Raw genomic sequence first — 19,965 nt, 5'->3', positions numbered from 1 at the left:
CTCAGGAAGCCCTTCTTGTCCCCTGGGGTTTGGCTTGCTGGCAGGGAGGGCAGGGCTGCTCAGGTGAGTTTGCTGGGTCCAGCTGAGTTTGCTGGGTCCAGGTGAGTTTGCTGGGTCCAGGTGAGTTTTCTGGGTCCAGGTGAGTTTGCTGGGTCCAGGTGAGTTTGCTGGGTCCAGCTGAGTTTGCTGGGTTCAGCTGAGTTTGCTGGGTCCAGGTGAGTTTGCTGGGTCCAGGTGAGTTTGCTGGGTTCAGCTGAGTTTTCTGGGTCCAGGTGAGTTTGCTGGGTCCAGGTGAGTTTGCTGGGTCCAGGTGAGTTTGCTGGGTCCAGGGCTGCCACAGCCCTGTGCCAGCTCCAGCTGCAGTGAGCTCCAGCTCCAGTGAGCTGCAGCTTTCCAGGGCAGGGTGCAGGGTCAGGGCCCCAGCGTTGGCACAGGGACACTCCAGGGCAGTTAATGATGCTCACACACTAAATTGCAGTGAGCTGTATCTGCACTGTGATTACTGAAGGAGTCAGGAGGGTGTGCAGAGAGCTGTGTGAAATCAGCACCTCTTGAGCGCTGTTTCTGATACTGTTACTGACCAGGTTATCTAAATGTTTTCTGCAGGCTCTAATGTCAGACTGAAAGCCTGAAGATGCAATAGACTCACTGATCAGTGAAACCAGGTTAGGCTCAAAGCTTTACACAGATTTTTAGAGGCATGGACATTTAAAAAGAAACACAGAGAAACTTGCCCAGGTTTCATCACACAGAAAACTCCCACAAATCCAGCTCACAAGCCAAAGGAAGGAATATATCCATGTACATATAACTAGTGTTTACCATTGCATACCTCTGTAACTATTTGGCAATCAGAAGGTATACCCTGAACTTCTGTGAGTTTACATTCAAAGGTATTGATGATTGGAGAGCAATTACTCTAATCTAATATTCATATATCCCCTCCTCACGTTAGCACTCCCCTTCTGGCCACTGTTCAGCACCAAAGGAGCAAATGAGATGCAGGCAGTGCCACCAAACCTTCCCAGGCTGCTGTCCAGGGGTGGTGGTAACCAGAACACGCCAGGCATGAAATGCTCACTCACCTGAGCAAGCACAGCCTCCAACAATTTGCATGCACAGCTGCTTGGCAGGGAAAGTGACAGTTTAACTGTCTGGCTCTAACTTATGATATATAACATTTGTGCAGCTCAAATTATGTTCTTGTAGGGATACAAATGCTTTCAGAAAGAGAAAGAGTGAGCTCACAAGGTTGATCCACGTAGAGCAATTTGTTAAATAGTCTAAACCCAGCTCTGCCCAAAATAGCAGCAAGTGAGCTGACAAATTACCTCTCTGGGCATTGGATATTCCAGCTGAAAAATGTGTTAGTGCCTACAGGGAAATAACAGGGCTGAACACTCTCTGGTGTGTGTGCATGTGTGCCTGTGTTCTTTCAATAACAAATTAGCCACCAGTTGCATAAACTAGCATCTAAGTCTGAAAATACTTCTCAAAAAGCAGCTTTTGACTAGTTCAATCCACAGTGTCTCTGCCAAGAAAAGGATTATGCTGTGAAGAAAAGAGGGGGATTGCTCCTTTCAACTCCCACTCCCCAGAGACAAGGCAGACACAGTCCACTTCCATCCTGCCCAGCTCACAGTCCAGACATCATGGAGCCTAAACCAGGGTGATGTGGAGGGAGTGTGACTGGGGAAAAACACTCACATACTCTTCTAGGCAGTAATTCACAGCACCTCCCAGCCCTGTATGGATTCCCATACCAAATATGCCCTTTCCTTGGGGTTTGAGTCAAGGGATGATGAAGGAAATAGTTCCCTCTATATGTAGGTCTTGTGGCTTCTACCTACATCTTAAGGTTTTAAGGTCACTCTCCCCCACACCCCAAACCACAGCACACAAGCCTCTATATCATCCTCTTAAAGCAGCTTCACAAAAAATCCTTGCAATTAATTTGCAATCCAGACTAAGCTCAGCCCAAGCTGCCCTGGGACGTGTCTTCAGTGGGAAAAAACACGACTTGACAAAGCACCTGAAGCTTTGACACAAGACATTAGAACTTCTGGCAGAAGGCTTTGTTTGTTATCTCCCATCTGCTGCCTTGGTGTGTTTCCACAGAAGTGGCAGAATTCAGGGAATTCTGTGGAAAGCATCTGTGTGCACGGAGCAGAGGCTGTGCTGCAGGCAGGGAATGAGCAGCGGATCCTGGGCTGCAGTGGCAGGGCCCCCTGGTGCTTTTACCAGTTGTAAATTGGTATTTTTCCTGGTGGTCCAGTTCGGGGGAGAGTTTGCAAGGCTCCGAGTATAGCACAGAAATGGTTTTCTCAAAAATGCTCATTATCTCCTCAAAGGATTTATAGAAGTTATTTAAAAAGTATGAGTTGGTAGCAATAGGGAAAATGATCCCAAGACCATTGAATTTCACCTCTTATCTCTGTAAAGCTGATGGAACAAGCCCACTTGTTATTGAGGAGCTGGCAGTTCCACTGGATGTCCTTTGGATACACTCAAGAGCCACGGCAAAAATGAACAATTACAGATATGCTCTGATCCTACAGCAGATGATGATCTGCCCTTAGAAACCTAAAATTAAAAAGGGGTCAGAAGATTTGAAAAAACTGAAGGAAATCATTATAATCAAATTTAAACATCTTTAATTCACCCTCTCATCCACAGAATTAGAATATTTATGTCAAAGTAGAGGATGATAATTGAGTTTTAACTGAGGAACAGCAGGTTTTTTGAAGTCTTCTCTTTCTTTTTGTTCTTAGTTCAGGATAGTTTTGTTCTACCCTTGTTCTTGATGCTTTGTAGCTGATGTGCAGCTTTGGTCAGGAAGGGGGAAATATGTCTTTCACCCTCACATTGTCTACCTTTTTTTTTCTTTAAACCCAAAGTCTTTGCACAGCAAGACAGTCTTTGCCACATTTCCTTTAAGTGATGAAGATTTTCTTCTTCCTTCACCTGTGACTCCAGCACAAACTTTCTTTTGTTGAACATTTTCACTGTTAGTCTTTTCAAGATTTCCTACTTTTCTGTTGGGAATTCTTTTCATTTTATTGATGTTTCTGCTGGACCTGACATCAAAAAGAGTGGAGCCCTTGAAGAGCAGGGATCAGATTTAACATATTTTTCTCATTGCTCCTTTAAAATAGTCTTGTGCCTAAATTTTAAGCAGGCTTTGGTAAGAAACAGCCCCTGCACGCCCTGAGGTGTGGCAGGAAAGTGCTCTCTGAAGTCTGTGCACACGGAGCACAAACCCAAAGAGAATGCAGGCGTTACCCGAGGACGTCCCTGCATTCTCTGGTTTGTCGGCTGGCAGGGTATTTATTCACCATCAGGTGTTTGTCTGTGCAGCGGGATCCTGAGCACCCTGGCTGTGAGGCAGGGCACCCTTCCCGGCCTGTCCTGAAGGAAAGAGAAAAGCAAGAGCTTCCCCCTGTGGGGGTGGAAGTCACTGGCACGGGCAAACCCCGCCAGCCCAGCCGTGCAAAGCTGCTTTGCCAAACGAAGCCAACACAAAGCCCCTGCTCCCTGTGTGTCTGTGCAATCCCCCAGGGCAGCTGCGCCTCACACGCAGCCGGGACTCGCTCTGCTCACCGAGCCCTGCTCCTGCTCCTTCTCCTGCTCTCCTCACAGAGCCCTGCTCCTGCTCCTTCTCCTGCTCTCCTCACCGAGCCCTGCTCCTGCTCCTTCTCCTGCTCTCCTCACCGAGCCCTGCTCCTGCTCCTTCTCCTGCTCTCCTCACCGAGCCCTGCTCCTGCTCCTTCTCCTGCTCTCCTCACCGAGCCCTGCTCCTTCTCCTGCTCCTGCTCTCCTCACCGAGCCCTGCTCCTGCTCCTTCTCCTGCTCTCCTCACCGAGCCCTGCTCCTGCTCCTTCTCCTGCTCTCCTCACAGAGCCCTGCTCCTTCTCCTTCTCCTTCTCCTGCAGGTCAATATTGGCATCCTCATCGCTGTCACAAGAGTCATCTCCAGGATCAGTGCAGACAACTACAAGGTCCATGGAGATGCCAACGCCTTCAAGTAAGTTTTTCTCATTGAAGTTATAACAATCTCACACGAGCAATGTTGTACCATGTACTTCTCCCAGAACACCGTCATCATTCCTCTTGTAAAAAGCAACTCCTGGTAGGTGTCCCTCCACAGAATGCAGCCAGTTAACCTATATTTTATTAAAGCTGAATGCTGCACAGGGTGAAACCTGTGGTTCAGCAGGAGCTGAAGTGTTTCCCTGCCTATTGCAGTCTCCAGCATCTGCTGATTCATTATTTTCCCTTTTATTAATGGAGACTTTCCTCTTCCTGCTGTAGTCAAAAGCTGAATTTCACAGAGCTTCATTAATCTGTACTGGGTTATTGCAACTCTCCTGCTCCTTCTGAGGACAGACCTTGTTCCTAGCCCCAGTTCAGTACAATATTTGGCCATACGCTTATCTTTAAGACTCTCTTGACACTGCAAAGCACACAGACTTACACTGGATTTAAATTTGTGCCTGAATTCAAGCAGATCTTTATATCATAGGGCCTGGAGCCTCTTGGGGTGGTGGCCTCTGAAAGTGAATCATCTTTAAAATAGCACCAGCAAGTCCTGAGGGGAAATGTAAGGCAGACACAAAGCTGCCTCTGAATATACAAGGACAAATTCTGATTTCTGAAATATAGAGAGAGATTACATGAGTGTAGCTAAGAAGATAATTTAATATATCAAGGCTAAATTAAGATGTTGAATATTCCATTTTGTATCTCCTAAAGATGCTTTAGTCCAAATAGAGAAATGACACTGTATATAAATAAAAGAATATGGAACTTAGATGAAGAAAAATGTGGTGACAGCTTGTGTTTAATGTTTCTGAGGCACAGGTTATTGTATGATAAGGGTTTGGTGCCACTGTTCTGAAATGGTATTATAAAGAATAATTTTTATGCTTGGATTACTTATGTAATTTTGAAAATGTCATTAAGTTTTAAATATTGGTGACAGTTACCTAATTGAAGTTAGTTTAGTTATTGTACACTTATCCAACAGGAAAAGAAAAACAGTAAATAAGTCTACACAAAAATCCATAAGATAATTACACTGTAGTGAAATGAGAAGCCTGGGAATTAAAATGACTGCTTCAGGTTTGGCTGAGTTCCTGTGACCTTCAGAGACACAAAGGAAATACAGAAACTTAGGAAGCAAATAACTGTATGTTGTCAATGCCAACTGTAATGCACTATTAGAAATATGAAGACAAAGACACAACTCCACGAGCACAAGAGCAGCTACAGAGATTGCTGCATGTCCCTGGACATTTGGCTGCACTGCAGGGAATTGATTCAGCGCACACACGCCCTGCACACTAACGCATATTGGGGTTTTGGAACTCTGTGTGTGCACATAAGTAAATTGATTTATGAATGATTGGTCTAGGAATAAGATGTAATGTCTTTAATGAGGAGTGTATGCTCTTAGCCCAGATATTATCAGCTGTAGATTTGGATGGTGTAACTCTACTGAAAATGACTTCTCCAGGTACCCTGGCTAAGAGATGCTCTTTGTGCCAAGTCACTTTCATGTTACTGTTCCAGGATTTGACCTAACAAAAGTTACAGGAGAAAAGTGGAGAAAAATTATCAGAGGGCTGATATATCTGAAAACTTGCACCATGAAATTATTAAGTGGAAATATGCTCTGATAGAACAGCATTCCTCACAGAACTAAATCAACTCAACAAAATGCAATAGAAGGTAAACAGAATGTAGAGAATTGTTCTGTAGATACCATTACAGAAATGGGTCCTCAAAGGAAGTTTGAAATGAGAAGAGCATAAATACATGTTCAAATCAGATCTTGGGAAGTGTTTATACCCTGATTTATATAGCAGTGAGGCATGATGAATAAGAGTTTTATGTACAGAGGATGTCAGGGAGAAAGTAACTGGTCTGTTGGAAGAAAGATCATTATAAAGGCTTTGTAGCACTGGGCTTTTATGTCTAGTGTGAAATCCTTCTGTGTATTTTCCAAAAAAGAGGAGAACAAGGCAAAGCAGGGCTCTGACCAGACAGGTGCACGGGAAGTGTTTTTCACGGTGTGAATCCCCACGGCTCCAAGCGCTCCTGCAGCTGAGTAAGGGCTGTTTACCCAGGGGGGGAAAGCACTGCAAAACCAATCTGTGACAAACACAGAGAAACCAGAACAGCAGAGAGGCTCCGTGGGTTCTGTGAGGAAGGACTGCAAGGCAGTTTTTGAATCAACAAGTTGAGCTGGCTTAGGGAGGAATCACTGAAGGCTGTGGAATGCTTTGTGTGCCATGGGCCTCAAACGGAGGGGCTGCCAGGCACCCCTGGGTGCTGCACATTGATATGAGCAGTATTGTACTGCTCATTGATATTGGCTGTGGGCAGAGCTGGGCTGTGGCAGGAGGGATTCCTCACAAACCCAAGCTGCTGAGAGTGGCAGGCGTGATCCGGTGAGGCAGGGAAGCTTTGGGACCACAGCTGCAGCAGCAGCCAGGGGGACCTGAGGAGAGGTGGCTCCTTTAGAGCTGTGCTGTGGTTTCAGAAAGCCAGGGCAGAAAACGAGAGCTGCAGGGCAAGGAGCTGTGCAGGGGAACGTGTCAGTGCAATAAACCTGAGGCAGAACAAAAGAGGGAGTGCAGTGCTGTCTTTTCAAGCTGGGATGAAATGTAGTGGACAGCAGGGTGAGACAGAGGTGTTGTCTGCAGCACGTGAGATGGCAGCAGTGAACCAGCAGGGTCAGCCAGCACAGGGATAATGGACTGAGGGCCTGGCAGCAATGGGCAAAGCGGCTGTGGCAGGAGCAGGAGGTGCCAGGGCCACCTCTTTCCTTGGTGGCTCAGGCCAGCACTCACATCAGGCTACAAGCACCTGCTGAGTGGCCTCACACCTGTGGACGTTGCTGAGATCAAACCCAAGCAGCTGCTGTAGACTGAAAATCCCAGGCTGCAGCTTCCACAGAGCAGGCTCCTCCTCAGGCTCACCTCTGGCCAGGCTCTGCTGCCAAAGGAAAAGTTTAATCACACTGACAAGGACTAAATCCCGTGGCTGCTGGCAGCCTGGAGAGGAGAGGACCTGCCCTGGCAGTGTCCCCCTGTCCTCCTGAGCTCCTCCTGAGCTCAGTAAAGCTGACTCCGTGCCCACTGCACTCTGGTCCAGTCAGAAATGGCTCCTGCTGCCGCTGATGTCTGTTAAATGTTCCTCTCACTTGCCCTAAAGGCCCGGATTTCTCCCCGGGGGCGAGGGAAGGCCAGGCCGAGGGGTTGTACTCAGACACTGTTCCTGCACATCTCCAGCCAGGTGTGGTGACTCAGCCCGTAACTGAGCAGAGATCACCTCAGGAAATCCTGAGAGCAAAGATGCATTTTGAGTCATGATGGTATCAGTTAGAAAGGGTGTTTATTGCTAGAGAAGTGCTAGTGCTGGAGCATGTTTAGTTTCTGAAAAATTAAGTTACTTGGCAGTGCAAGCGGATATTACCAACAAGGCTTGTTTCTCTTGGCAACAAACAGCAATAAACTGATGTAATTATTTAGAGTAATTGTTCCTGATTTTCCATATGGCAACAGGTCCTCTCAAATGCTGACTCAAACGTGACTGCAGAATGTGCAGAATGTGAGCCAGTGCTCTGCTCGGAAGGCAGCATCTGACAAACTTCAGCTTTAAAAGCCAAAACAGAAAAGAAAGTTGTGAACAAAATTCCTTTTAGTGTCATAAAATTCATTATTCATCTTCCCCATTCACATTTGCCCCAGAACAAGCCTTGGCTTATCGATCTCTCCAGGTTCAGAGGTTGCTTGTCACAGAGGGGACACCAGAGAACATCCTGCTGAGCATCTTCTTTGCTTTCACTGCCACTGGTGTGCTCATTTGTTTGTTTAAAATAAATAAAAATAGCGCCCCTAAAATGAATTTAAGAAGCAACATAAAAGATTAAGCTTTTATGAATCATAAACTACAAAACACCCAGTAATTTAGGGCAAAATGAATACAATTAAACAGTTTATGATCAGAGACACTAATTAAAGCATACTAGACTCCTGTGACAGTCTAAACAGTAAGTATTTGGTCACTGTAGTAATTTTTTTATGTGTATGAAAATAGCTACTTCGTTTAGTGCCTGAACCTTTAATTCTGCAGGAGCAGTTTACTGGAAAGAGCTGAGCAAAGAATTATTATCATCTCCTATTTATTACTTGAATTTATCTAAGAACATGCATTTTGTATTGTTTTTGGAGCATATTGAACACATGTATAGAATCTGAACTTTTCCTTTAGTTGTGATTGATTATTCCTGAACCTTTTATCAGAGGATTAGCTATTGACTCTCAGCAAAATAATTTTGAGCAATAACTCAGTTGTGGCTTAATGGGAATGTTTGCATCCAGGGAACAGATTTTCTGCCAAAAAACTAATTTAAATGTTTTAGTTTATAGAATGCTGAATCTAGTACCTTGAAACATTTAAATGCATACATAGAGCATTTGTTTGAATTATCCATTCTTTTTTTAGAGACATAACTAATCATATGTTTGAGTTTAGTTTAAGGATATGAGTAGCCTCTCTAAGCTTAATGCAATTAAAGCAGATTAGTTTAATGGAATTGCTCATGTGCTTGAAAAGGCACATGATTACATTTCTGAGTTAGGAACATTTGAACTTTTTCTTACTTATTTCTGCTGCATCTAAAGACTTTACTCAGCATATTCATTGATGCATAAGGGCCTAAATAAGGTGTTTTTTCTCACTGCCCCACCCTTTCAAAGTCTCATTGCTTTTTGCATGGAAAGTGACTTCTCTGTTAGAGTGAGAAAAGATCCCCAGTGTGACAGTGCTGGAAATGTGCACATTTCGTCCCCATGGGGACAACTCTTGCCTGCTGACATTCAGCACAGGTAATAAATAATTTGACTACCCGAGTTCCCTTGAGTAGCAGGGTTAAAGTGTAACACAGAGAATTCTCAAAGTCCTCTTTGGCACTGAGGGGTATTAGTTGCAGCAGAGGAAGGAATGTCTCTGATGCAGGAACGGTGGTTTTAGCTTAGCAGCAGAGACACCACATTTAGCCAACCCCCTGTGATTTTCCAGCCAGTTCACTCCTGCATTCTGTTGTCCAGAAGAGACAGTTTAATTAACTTTTCTTGAATAAACTGCCAAGTCCAACTCTTATTAAATACATTCTCACTGCTTACTCTGAAATGGTCCAATGAGTTGGAAAAATCTGTCTTTTTTATAAACTGTACACTTCAGCACCCAGTGAACCAAAAGTGATAGCTATCATAATCATCCATGGAGAAAGCAATTACAGCAAAATCAGAAATATTTCTTAGCTTTTTACCCTGTTCTTTCTTTCATTTTACTATTTTCTTCATCCCTCATCTCAGGGAAATAGTAAAACAGTTCTCCAATGGAAAAATATGTTTTCTGATTAGTTAAATTAATGACTGAAAATTGGAAAAAATGGCAGTGGCTGTAGTGAATGGGAGCAAAAGAGGGCTGGAGTAACATTGGAGCACAGTGAGTGAGTGATGTCAGCTGCTGTGTTAGTCCCATCTGCATTGTTTAGTACATCACCAGCCCCTGCACATGAAGCTGAAAATGTTTCCTGAGGTTTAATTCAAGCCTCTCCCTTCCTTGGGTTCCGTGAGCAGGCAGAGCCAGCGTTTCCCTCTGGCAGGTGCAATGCAGGAGGGCAGTCCCCAGCAGCTCCTGCCGCAGACATCTGCGGCCTCAGCCAGTAATTGCCCATTCCAAAGCACTTTGCAAAGCCATCCATTACACCCCTGCAGCACCCGGGCTGCTGTGGCAAATTGCTCATGCCTTTAATCACTGATCCGTTCCGTGCCTCGGTATTTCACTTTGTTTATAAACCCTCCGCAGCCCTCCCGCCCAGCCGCGCTCTGCCTGGGACACAGATCTGCGAGTCAGTGCTGATAACCTCGGTGCTTTAACATCGGCTCTTATTCTGTGAGCTCCTCTGTATTTGTTGCATTTTGTTCTTGCGATTCCATTCCTGTTTTGTGTCGTTTGGTGTCCAAAGGCTCCTTGTTCTGAGGATTATTCCCAGCTGTTCATGTCACAGAATGTACTTGTCAATCCCGGCATTGCTTGAAGCTCTCATGAGAGCTCTCCTGCCAAAGCGATGCCATCATCTCCTCCATAGCTAAATTCCACCTCTTTCTGATGCCATTACAGATTTTTTTTTTTTTTTTTAATCTTCCACAAGGGAGGGCAGGAGAAGTTGCAATCTGTAAACTCTTCTGAAAGTCTAGAGGGATTCAAAATCCGTAACACCAGGAAATCTTCTCTGTGCCTTTCTGGGTGGCAGATGTTTGCAGCACCTGTTTCCGTGTGCTCTAATGAAAAAGAAGAGAGCTTTTTCCATTTGCTGAAGGAGAGCCATCCATTAGACAGAGCAGTGTGACAGGCCAAATCTGCCTTCAGCAGTTCCTTTTCTTCACAATTTCTCACTGTGTGTGAGGCATCATGTTCACTGAACATGGCTTCAAACAGCAGGAGTGATGCACCTCCCAGAAACAAACTGCTGGAAGGAGGAGAGCTGACTGGCAACAAAGGAAATAATTAAAATGAAAGTATTAAACAGTGACAGCTAGTGAGCTGAAGTGCTACTGCCAATGATAATGTCTTCAACCTAATTAAATTTTTGGCTCATTGAATATGACAAATACAAATGCAGTTTGGGTGTCTCCTTATTAGACTCAGGGTTTTCGACTAAAAATAACATGGGTTTGAATGTTGCCAATGAGGGCATTAATGAGGAAGTGCTAATCTTTTAGAGGCCATAATGACAGTAATGGGAGTGCTTTCTTTGCTGCAGCTGCTGAGAGTCGCAGCACTGCAGAAAGGCTCCAGGCCACGCTGTGATTGTTCAGGTGCATCCCAGGCACATTTTGGGAGGAGTGTTAAAAGATTAGGAGTATGTAAAGCATAGCTGCAGAGAGAAGGCTACTATGCAAGATGAGAGGAACAGGGACAAACAGTAACAGGCTTAAACTGATGAAAAAAATCAAATATCTTTAAGCTTCCTGTAGTGGGAAGGGAGTTGCAAAGCAGTGGATCCGATTACCGGGAGAGCAGCTGCCTTTGAACAGCTTTCACAAGTGGTTGTACCCCTGCCTGCCAGGGCTAATTCTGCTGCCAGGAGCGACATCCAGCCCTGCTGAGCTGGACCAGATGACACTGTCAGCCCTTCCACAGCCTCTTTTCTTCTTGGTTGTCTCCTTCTGAGCCAAAACTGTCCTTTGTGGGAATAGTTTCGTGTCACTGCTCCTTAAGCAGGATTTGCTGCTCCAGGGCCTGTGGATACTGGCTCCAAAGGAACCAGCAGCTCTGATACTTGTGCCTGTTTCTGTCTGTGCTAGGAAGGGCAGCAAGACAAAGCATATGGGTACAAAATATACAGCGAAAACTTACTCATTAAGAAGGGCTGGTTTTCCTGAGTATAAAGATAAACCAATTTTTATTAGAGAATGTTTAGTCATGTTTATTTTCACATCTGAATGTCAGGATAGGATGAGATTTATTAAAGCCTGGTTATTAAATCGCAGTGATGAAACCTTGCAGTGAACACAGTCAGCGATGGGGGTGAAGGCTGTGAGAGAAGGGGCCATGCCAAGCACCCTCCAGCTGTTTATCCTTGTCTATCTGGGAATGTCTGGAAGCTCGTGCTCTACTTACTGACCTGTGGTTGGATCAATTTCTTGACTCCCACTCCCGCTCCCCGGCAGGTTCCAAGGGCAGTTGCTGCAGGTGAAATCTGTCCTCTGAACCGCCTGGGGGTTCACATGGGGTCTGCCTAAGACAAGCCAGGATTTACAGCATTTACTGAGAACAGACCTCTCTGCTGGCCCCTGCCTGAGGCTGGATCTCTCCTGATGAGCCTGTGTGGCACACAGGGTGCCAGCTGGAGGGGAGTCAGGTCAAGGGTGTTGGTAACGTGGCTTTGAGGGTGCTGTTAACAACACGGCCTTGAGACACTGAGAACAGGGCATGGAGCTGCCACTGCTCTGTCCCCCTCCCTGCTGCCACAGTTCTCCAAAGGACACCTTGTCTCCTTCACGTCTAGAACTACAACTACAGAAAGTTTCAGGTTTTGAAAATCCATAGCTTTGAAGTTCACATTAATTTGTTTTTAAAATGTCCTGGCTGGGTTTAGTTTTCCATCTTTTAATATCAGATTTTAAGCCATGAAAGTGCTGGTGGGAGGACGGGGCTGTGAGTCACAGCTTGGTGCCTGGTTCCAGAGCAACAATTAAAGCTGCTCGTTCATCACAAGATGGGACAATTGTGAACAGCAATAACCTCCCCAGTCTGCCTGAACTGCTTCATTTACACCCTTGGCTCCAGTTTATAATCCTGGAACTCTGTGTCAGCTTTATGCCGAATAATAAGAACAAATATTATAGTTGTGGAAATGCAGAGTATAAATGTTATTTAAGCATGTGCCTTGTGCAGAGCTCTGGGCAACTTGTAAATCACTGCCCAGTCTGACACAGCTCTTAGCTAAGTGTGATTTACATATTTTCCTAATAAAACACTCAGAAAATAAAACTAAATAAATGGAAAATACAGGTAATTACAGTAAGGAAAAGATACGACCTTAGTACAAAAAATACTTTTAAACTTTTTGGTGCTCTCTTCAGATAATAAAATGCCATTAACAATATTTATGTTACATGTGTTCTGGAAATAGAAATTGAACATTATTCCTGATTCTTTTCAATTGAAAAAGATGTGAGGCAGAAACATATTTTAATGAAAGAAACTGACTAAAAAGCGCTTTTCTTTTGGAGCAGTATTAGAAATAATGAAAAAGGCAGTTAAGTCAGAAAGCAACTGAAAACACAAGAACGTGAGGAATAGTGAGGTTTTGAAAGTGAGATTCTGTCGCCACCCCAGGAAGAACCACGTCCTTTACTCTGTTTCTTGTCCCTAATAAGTCTCATATATCTTTTCCGGATGTCATCCTAAGTTAGTTGTCTTATTTTAATAATAATAATAATAATAACAACAACAATAATAATATTGAAAAACTAGAGAATATCTGAATACAGTAGAAGAACAAAGAAGATTTGGGTGTCCTCATATGAGTAAATATAGTAAAGACTCAGATTCCTTGTAAGCAGCATAGGACGGATAGAAATATGTATGATATAAATATGGATGGAGCTGCATAATGAAGTGTTACATGACTTATTGTCTGTGCAGAACAAGAGAATTAGCTAACCCTCACCCCAGAAATTTAAATACATAAATGATGAGCACAGAGTCTGTTTTTCATTTTCACGATGTGTATGGAAACCAACTGTACCCGAGTGCAGCAGCATCTTGCTAAAGGAAAGGGCTTGAGATTGTCCCAAAAAGGCAAAGGAGGCGCCAGCATCGGGAGTGATGCAGCATCAGCCGTGACAGTGACAGGCACTGCACAGCCCCGTGTGCCCGCCTTCCTCAGCGCCTGCTCCACGAGAACCTGAAACCCAGGCTGCAGCACTGCCCCTGTGCAGGGTGCTCCAAACCCCCAGGCTGCAGCACTGCCCCTGTGCAGGGTGCTCCAAACCCCCAGGCTGCAGCACTGCCCCTGTGCAGGGTGCTCCAAACCCCCAGGCTGCAGCACTGCCCCTGTGCAGGGTGCTCCAAACCCCCAGGCTGCAGCACTGCCCCTGTGCAGGGTGCTCCAAAGCAGCCCTCCCCATGCACAGGTGCTGCAGCACTGCCTCCAGCCACCCCTGCAGTTCTGTTTCTCTCGGTGTATGTGTGAGACAGGCGAGCAGGCAGGGATGCAGCTGTGTTGCCACTGCTGCAGGTGAGGCTGCATGAACCATTCCACAGAAAATGACTTCTCCTCCTCACTCTGTGTGCCTGACCTTGATCCGGGTGCTCCTGCCGCCGTTGCCATGGGAACAGGAGGATGCTTGTTCTGTTGCTATTGCTGCATCATTAAGGGTCACTGAGACTGTTTGGGTCAAGAGATCACTTTCAGAATTCAGCTCCTCAGGGGATGAATGTCATTCCACAAAAGTTTTCTTTCATCTCTGACTGCAGCTTTATTAAGTCTTAAAAACAGGTCTATAAACAGTGTTTCTTTGTAGTTATAATTAATTAGAGGAAGCTAGCTCTATGCAATCCTGTGCTTTGGACAAGTATTGAAATTTTTAGGGAAAAAAGGCCCCATCACATTATCCTCCTGGTCTGGCAAGGCACAATAGGTGTGCACTGCCACACCTGTGTTTGCCTTCTTTTGACCCAGAGGTTTTTGAAAGGTCTGCTTCTGGTTTCTCTCTCTTTGAGCGGGTCTGTGTTTTTGATAAGACCATTTCTGAGCAAGCTGTGCCCTTTCACATCAGTATTCCAGTCCTGTAAGTGCTTTCTTCACAGCTCCAGCTGTGGAAGGAAAAGGGAACTCTACGAGGTCGTCTCCATAACTTCTGTAGTTTGACAATCCCTCTTTATTAGCACTGGGTCTGTCATCTCAGTTTACTGCTGGGAAAACAGAGACTTTCACCACATGATGTAATAGCTATTAAAAAGATTGAGATGGCTGTAAATAGCGCAATAGGACTAATTTTCAGAATATTGTTTCAAGATGACTTGCAGAGATTTAGCCAATTAGAAGAGCTGGGCTGATGCAGATTGATGCCTCACACTGACAATTTGCCTCAGGACAGAACGCGGTCATGAGATGGGAGAAGTCCTGCACTGGGAGCTTGGAAAAAGGATGAAACAACGCAGAAGTGGAAGATGTAATCAGGTGCAAATGTTGAACGAAAAAAGTAGATCTCATCTAGCCTGCTCCACCCACAGGAGCATCTGACCCTTTGAGACATTCCCAGTCTTGGCCCTTGAGCAGGCGGGGAGGAGGTTTTGGGAATAAGCTGTCCCAAGCAGCGCCTTCTCCTGGGCACCAGTTCTGTGTCAGGAGAGGAGCCTGAGGGATCAGGCTGATCCCACACATGCAGAGCGCCCAGAGCAGCCTGGGTTGGATTATCCTGTTGCTTCTATAACGACCTCACAGTCATTTTTGTCAATTATTTGATATCTTTACCTAGAGACAGAACTAATACCATAACCTGTTCAACCCAGGGCTTGCTCATGGCAAACTGGATATCAAGGAAACCAAATCTTCCTCCACAGTTTTTGTGGTCTGGTTGTGAGAACAGTGTTGCTCTTTTGTCCTACCTTTGAAGACAAACTGGCCCCTAATAGTAGCATGATATGTTTTAAAGGACCCCAAAACAACAAAAACAACCCTTTACCCATTAGACAATTGCAATTTATTTTCATTTTAAAAACTGAAATGAATCCCTCCAGACTTTCTGGAAATTTGCTTTTGTGAGACTATTAAAGGAAACCTGTAATGGAAATGGGTAATATTTTCTTGTCTCTTTTTTTCCCTCATCTTAGCTCTATAAAGTACTCCAGAATCTTTTAGGGAAGAATCAAACACTGTGGGAAATAGGCAAGTGAACATTTGTGTTAAAGAAAAAAATAAATCTTCACTATTGTAAGGATCAGGGCCAATTCTTTTCCTTTTAAACTGCTTTCATTTTCCACATGATTTTCTAAGGATTTAATTATTTTGGCTTCTGGCCATGGCCATCAACAAGCACTCCCGGGGAATTTGTTCTGGTATCCATTTCTGGAGTCTCATGCATTTTCAGAAGCCACATTTTTTGGATTCCCAAGAAGGCAACCTGTGACTGAAACAAGCCCCTGCCCATTCTGCGCACGTGGCTGTCACAGCAATGCCCCAGTGACTGCGTTTCTCCTGCAGGGCTGTGTGTGTGCCCAGGGCTGGCAGCACACCTGAGGTGTCTGTCTGGCTGGGGATGTTTGTCCTGCACGCTCCTTTAGCAGCTGCCATGGAAAAGGAGAACCCGTTCTGTTCCCCTGGGCTCCTCTGGTGTCCCAGCGATGCTCCAGGAGGAGCAGAGGCACAGAGGGTTCCAGGATGGAAACACGAACGCGCAGCAAGGCCGCAGCAGGAGGGCGATTGATTGATGCAAGGCGATTTCACAGGCAGAGAGGAGCCCGTGGGGAGCCGAGCGGGCTCGGGGCTGTGCGGGGCAGCCCCACACCGACCCTGGCACTGCAGGGAGCTCTCCCTGCCCCGGCAGTCAGCGCTCGCTTCCTTTGATGGATTAACGGCAAAGTGCAGCGGAAAATTACCTCCCACCTTGGGCTTGGGCATCGAGAAGCAGAGAATGCTGCCTCAGCAATGCAAGGACAGAAACAGTACCCAAAAATGTTGGAGAAAGGAACTGTGGAAAAAGAATGGTAAAATCCCACTGCAAGTCTGGTTTTCCTGGGGAAATCACAAACTCCTAAAATTTGGCTTGCAAGGACATAATGTTTTAATTCTTCATATTTGTTTTTAATAACTTGCACTAAAGTCAAGGAGAAGGACACCTTTTGGTTCTGTACCTAATTTTTGGGAAGTATTTTTTTTTTCTCTTGTATTTTTAGAATCGGGAAGAAATGGAGGTGAGAAGGGACTTATCTGTGGAAAGCCTTAGCAAGACAGGGATTCCTAAATCCTTGGTAGGTGCTTAAGTCAGAAGTCAGTGCTGCAGTCCCTGGAATTGCCTTCTCAATATTAAAATTCCTAAGGTAGCTCCATTTCTGGTCATGGCCTTAATTTTGTCTGGCTTGATGAGGATTTGAAGTGAGACTTGAGTTTCAGTCCCTGCTCTACTGAATATTTAATATAAATTCAGAAATATTAATAAAGCAAGGATTAGGTAGGACTCTCCTCTCTCAGGGAGTGCCTTGTGACTAATCTGTGGAGTTCATCTTCTCCCTCGGAGCCAGAGAATATTTAATTATTCAATATGAGTGGGACAGGTTCAACGGGGAAGAATGAACATCAAGCAGGGAGTCAAAATGCTTTTCTGCAAAAATGGAAAGTGTAATCCCTTAGGCAAAAGAGTGACTTGAGCCCAGGCCTCCTGTGCTCTGGGCACATGCAGTGTCTTCCAAAGGCAGTTTGAGATTTTTGGGAAGGGTGTGAGAGGTGGGGCTGCTCTGGCAACATCTGCCCTCTTGTGAGGCTCTGTGGTGAGAGGGCAGACTGTGAAACACCGAGGGTGGCAGAAAAGGAACAATTCCACCTCCTTTCCCACTCACGTGATAAAAATCAATCTGAATTTAGTTGCTGTTGCAGCCTAGGGTTTGTTGGTTTTTTTCTGTAGTTACAATGCTTTCATTTAGCAGCCTCTTCCTGGGTAATAAATGACACCCACAAGAAAGCAATGATCTGAAGTGACTGTAAATGGTTCTTAGTCAGATTCACACCATTATTCTGAAAGTGCAAATAACATTTGGGAAATGGGAAATGGCCTCTGCAGTTATTAGTTTTGTCTTTTTTTTCCTTTAATTTGCAATAGTTCTGCCTAGAAATCACCCAAGATTAGGTAAGCAACTGTGTATGTGCTGATTGAATCCATTCCTTGTGCCATCGGGCTGATGGTCTGTGCAGCCTGGATGAAGAGGAGGAGGAGGAGGAGGAGGTACAGGTGTATTTGCAGGAATTCATCAGCTGCTGCTTGGAGCCAGGAGCAGGAGTAAAATCCTCGTGTGTCCTTTTAGGATGAAAGTCCCACCCATCAGATCAAGATGTCAAGCAGGGTCCAGAGCTTAATTTCATTTAGTAGCACACCCCACACCTGCTCTGATGTCACTTCACTCCGCGTGGGGAGGAGATGGGTTGAAAGTTGGAAGGGGGCCTGAGGGATTTGGCTGAGGCTCAAACACCCCCAGGGCATTTCTCTAACAAAAGAGGATTTTTTTCTTGAGGAGTGCAAGGGAGCTCATTCCTCTGGATCCCCAATGGACTCAGTGGCTCCTCACCAGCCCTGAAGATTGTTCTGTGTTTTTTCTGCCATTTGCTGCCTAGTTCCATGACATATATGGGCTGTCAGGGTTATTCTTCCCTCTGTCCTTCTGATGTTGGTGGCAACGCAGCAGCTGCAGCTCTTGGTGTTGGTTTTGCTCCCTGGAGTAAGGAATGCCGTGGGTGGCAGAGGAGCAGCTCGGAGCTGCTGGTGCCGTGTGAGGCTCAGCAGCGAGCACAGCCCGCTCAGACGCCGGGGCTGGGTTTGGATTTGTGTGAGGAGCTCTTCACCTCAGCCAGAAGTGCTGCACCTGCTCTCCCACCACGTCTCCGGCTTCCAGCTTAGGGGTGAGCACACTTTGCTCGTAACAAACGGGAAGCTGAATTTTTTTTTTTTTTTTTTAAATTTTTTTTTTTTGTCCATGAATCTGAAATGTTAGTCACAGATTTGGGGATTTATTTATTTTTATATAAAACACAAAGGGTACTGCTGGAAGTGACTAGAGAGGAGCTCAGGAAACAAGAGAGAAACTTCAGTTAAAAGACCTATTTGTCAAACTGTCTTGTTCTGTGAATTGTGGTGAAGGAATTTTGCTTTTTTTTAGACAGTATTTCCTCCAATGATTACATAATCTTGGCTTATGGGTCTGAATTTAGTTCTTCCTTCAGCAGGCATCGTGACAGAAAACTGGATGTCAGAAGTCTTAAAAGGATTAGTGCTCCATATAGAACCAATGAAATTGATTTGTGAATTAGGGGGCCCCTTCACAGAAGTAATAAAGTTTTCTTTCTGCAAGCAGTGAATTTCTTTCCTGTGAGGTGTCAGTGTGGTCGTTCTGCATTGGTGTAAATATGGACAGGTCTCAGGGCAGAGATGAGCCAAGGGAAAGGAGCAGTTACAGCTGTTCCACACCAACTGCAAATACAATCAAACCGGGGGCTCAACCGTGCTCCTGGAAAAGTGTCCCTGGTAACTGCAGCGACTGCGCAATGGGTTTAGATGGTGCTGGTGATGAGAATTCCTCTCAGAGGGGCTGAAGCCCGTGCCTCCTGCACACCGGGGCTGCAATACAGCAAGGTATTACCCATCCCTAAAACTTCCTCTCCCCTGCTGACTGATTTCAGCTGGGTTCAAATGCTGCCCACCAGCCTGGCCCCAGCAAGACACGCAGAAGAGATCAAAGTCCTGTCCTGAAGTGAGTGCTGAAACAAAAGCAACCGAAAAAAATCCAGTTGAAGAAATTTGGATGGGCAGAGATCTCTAGTGAGCAGGTTTTACTTGTCAGGAAATAGAATTCAACACTAAGAACAGGAAAAGGGAAGAAAAAAAAATATTTTTTTTCAGCTGGAGATTGAAAGGGTGAGTGGCTGTTAAATGGACAGCTTAGCAATTAATGGAGAAAGTTACTGCTGCTCTTGCCAGAGGCTATCTGCAAAGTTTATTGAGCATTTCCAAAGGAACTCGACTCTGGCTCTCTGCCAGAGGGGTTCAGCCACAGTGCTCAGGTGAGTGTGACAACACGTGAACTGCCAGGACCTGCCAGGACCTGCCAGGACCTGCCAGGTGCGCAGAGCACAGGGGGTGCAGCGCTGATCCCTTGTGCTGGGAGCAGCCCCACACACCTCACCGAGCTCCAGCAGCGCAGCCAAAGGGGCTCGTGGTGCTGGGCAGGGTGAGCAGCCCTGAACCACAGACTGAGCTCCCAGCCAGGCTGAGCACTGCTGGTAACATCCCCGAGGCTTCTCCGTATCCTCCAGATATAAAAATTTAATCAGACTCTAAGTATTCTTGTGTTTTCCAGAAGCTGTCTAAGTAATGACAAGTATATACCTAAAAAAAACCCAACTTGGCAAAATGTAACAATAGAAAGGAGGTTCTGTGCTGGATTTGCTTTGTTCCAAATGAATTAGTTCCAGGACTGATCCTTCAGTGTGTTTAGATGCAGAGAGACAAAATCTCACCAAACCTGGGGCTATTGGACTGCAGAAAAGTGACAGTACTTGAGCTTTGAAAAGGGAAGGTGAGAAACAAGCTGTTAATTGCCAAAGCCAGAGCATGAGAAGGGGCACTCAGAAGAAATTTAGATGGCCTTTTGTTTTCTGACACATTTGGGCAC

The 19,965-nt window shown here is 45.4% G+C and overlaps 1 protein-coding gene across 8 annotated transcripts in view; it reads left to right on the top strand.

Moving 5' to 3' along the window:
• ADGRD1 (adhesion G protein-coupled receptor D1) overlaps window positions 1-19,965 on the top strand; it is a 116,529-nt gene that overhangs the window by 85,858 nt on the left and 10,706 nt on the right. For 6 of the 8 annotated variants that reach the window (XR_010082673.1, XR_010082672.1, XM_063415600.1 and 3 more), the window contains one exon: window positions 3,933-4,024. Coding sequence is in view for 6 of the 8 variants with exons in the window: in XM_063415600.1 (XP_063271670.1) it covers window positions 3,933-4,024 (92 nt within the window). In the remaining 2 variants the exon portion in view is untranslated. Of the gene's footprint in view, window positions 1-3,932; window positions 4,025-14,602; window positions 14,646-14,679; window positions 15,381-19,965 lie in introns of those variants that run through there. The other 2 variants (XM_063415599.1, XM_063415601.1) reach the window with 2 other exon arrangements.

Source organism: Prinia subflava, chromosome 19 (genome assembly GCF_021018805.1).
Source record: "Prinia subflava isolate CZ2003 ecotype Zambia chromosome 19, Cam_Psub_1.2, whole genome shotgun sequence".
NCBI lineage: Eukaryota > Metazoa > Chordata > Aves > Passeriformes > Cisticolidae > Prinia > Prinia subflava.
The sequence above is the reverse complement of the archived record's forward strand: the minus strand, read 5'-3'. Positions and strand labels throughout refer to the sequence as shown.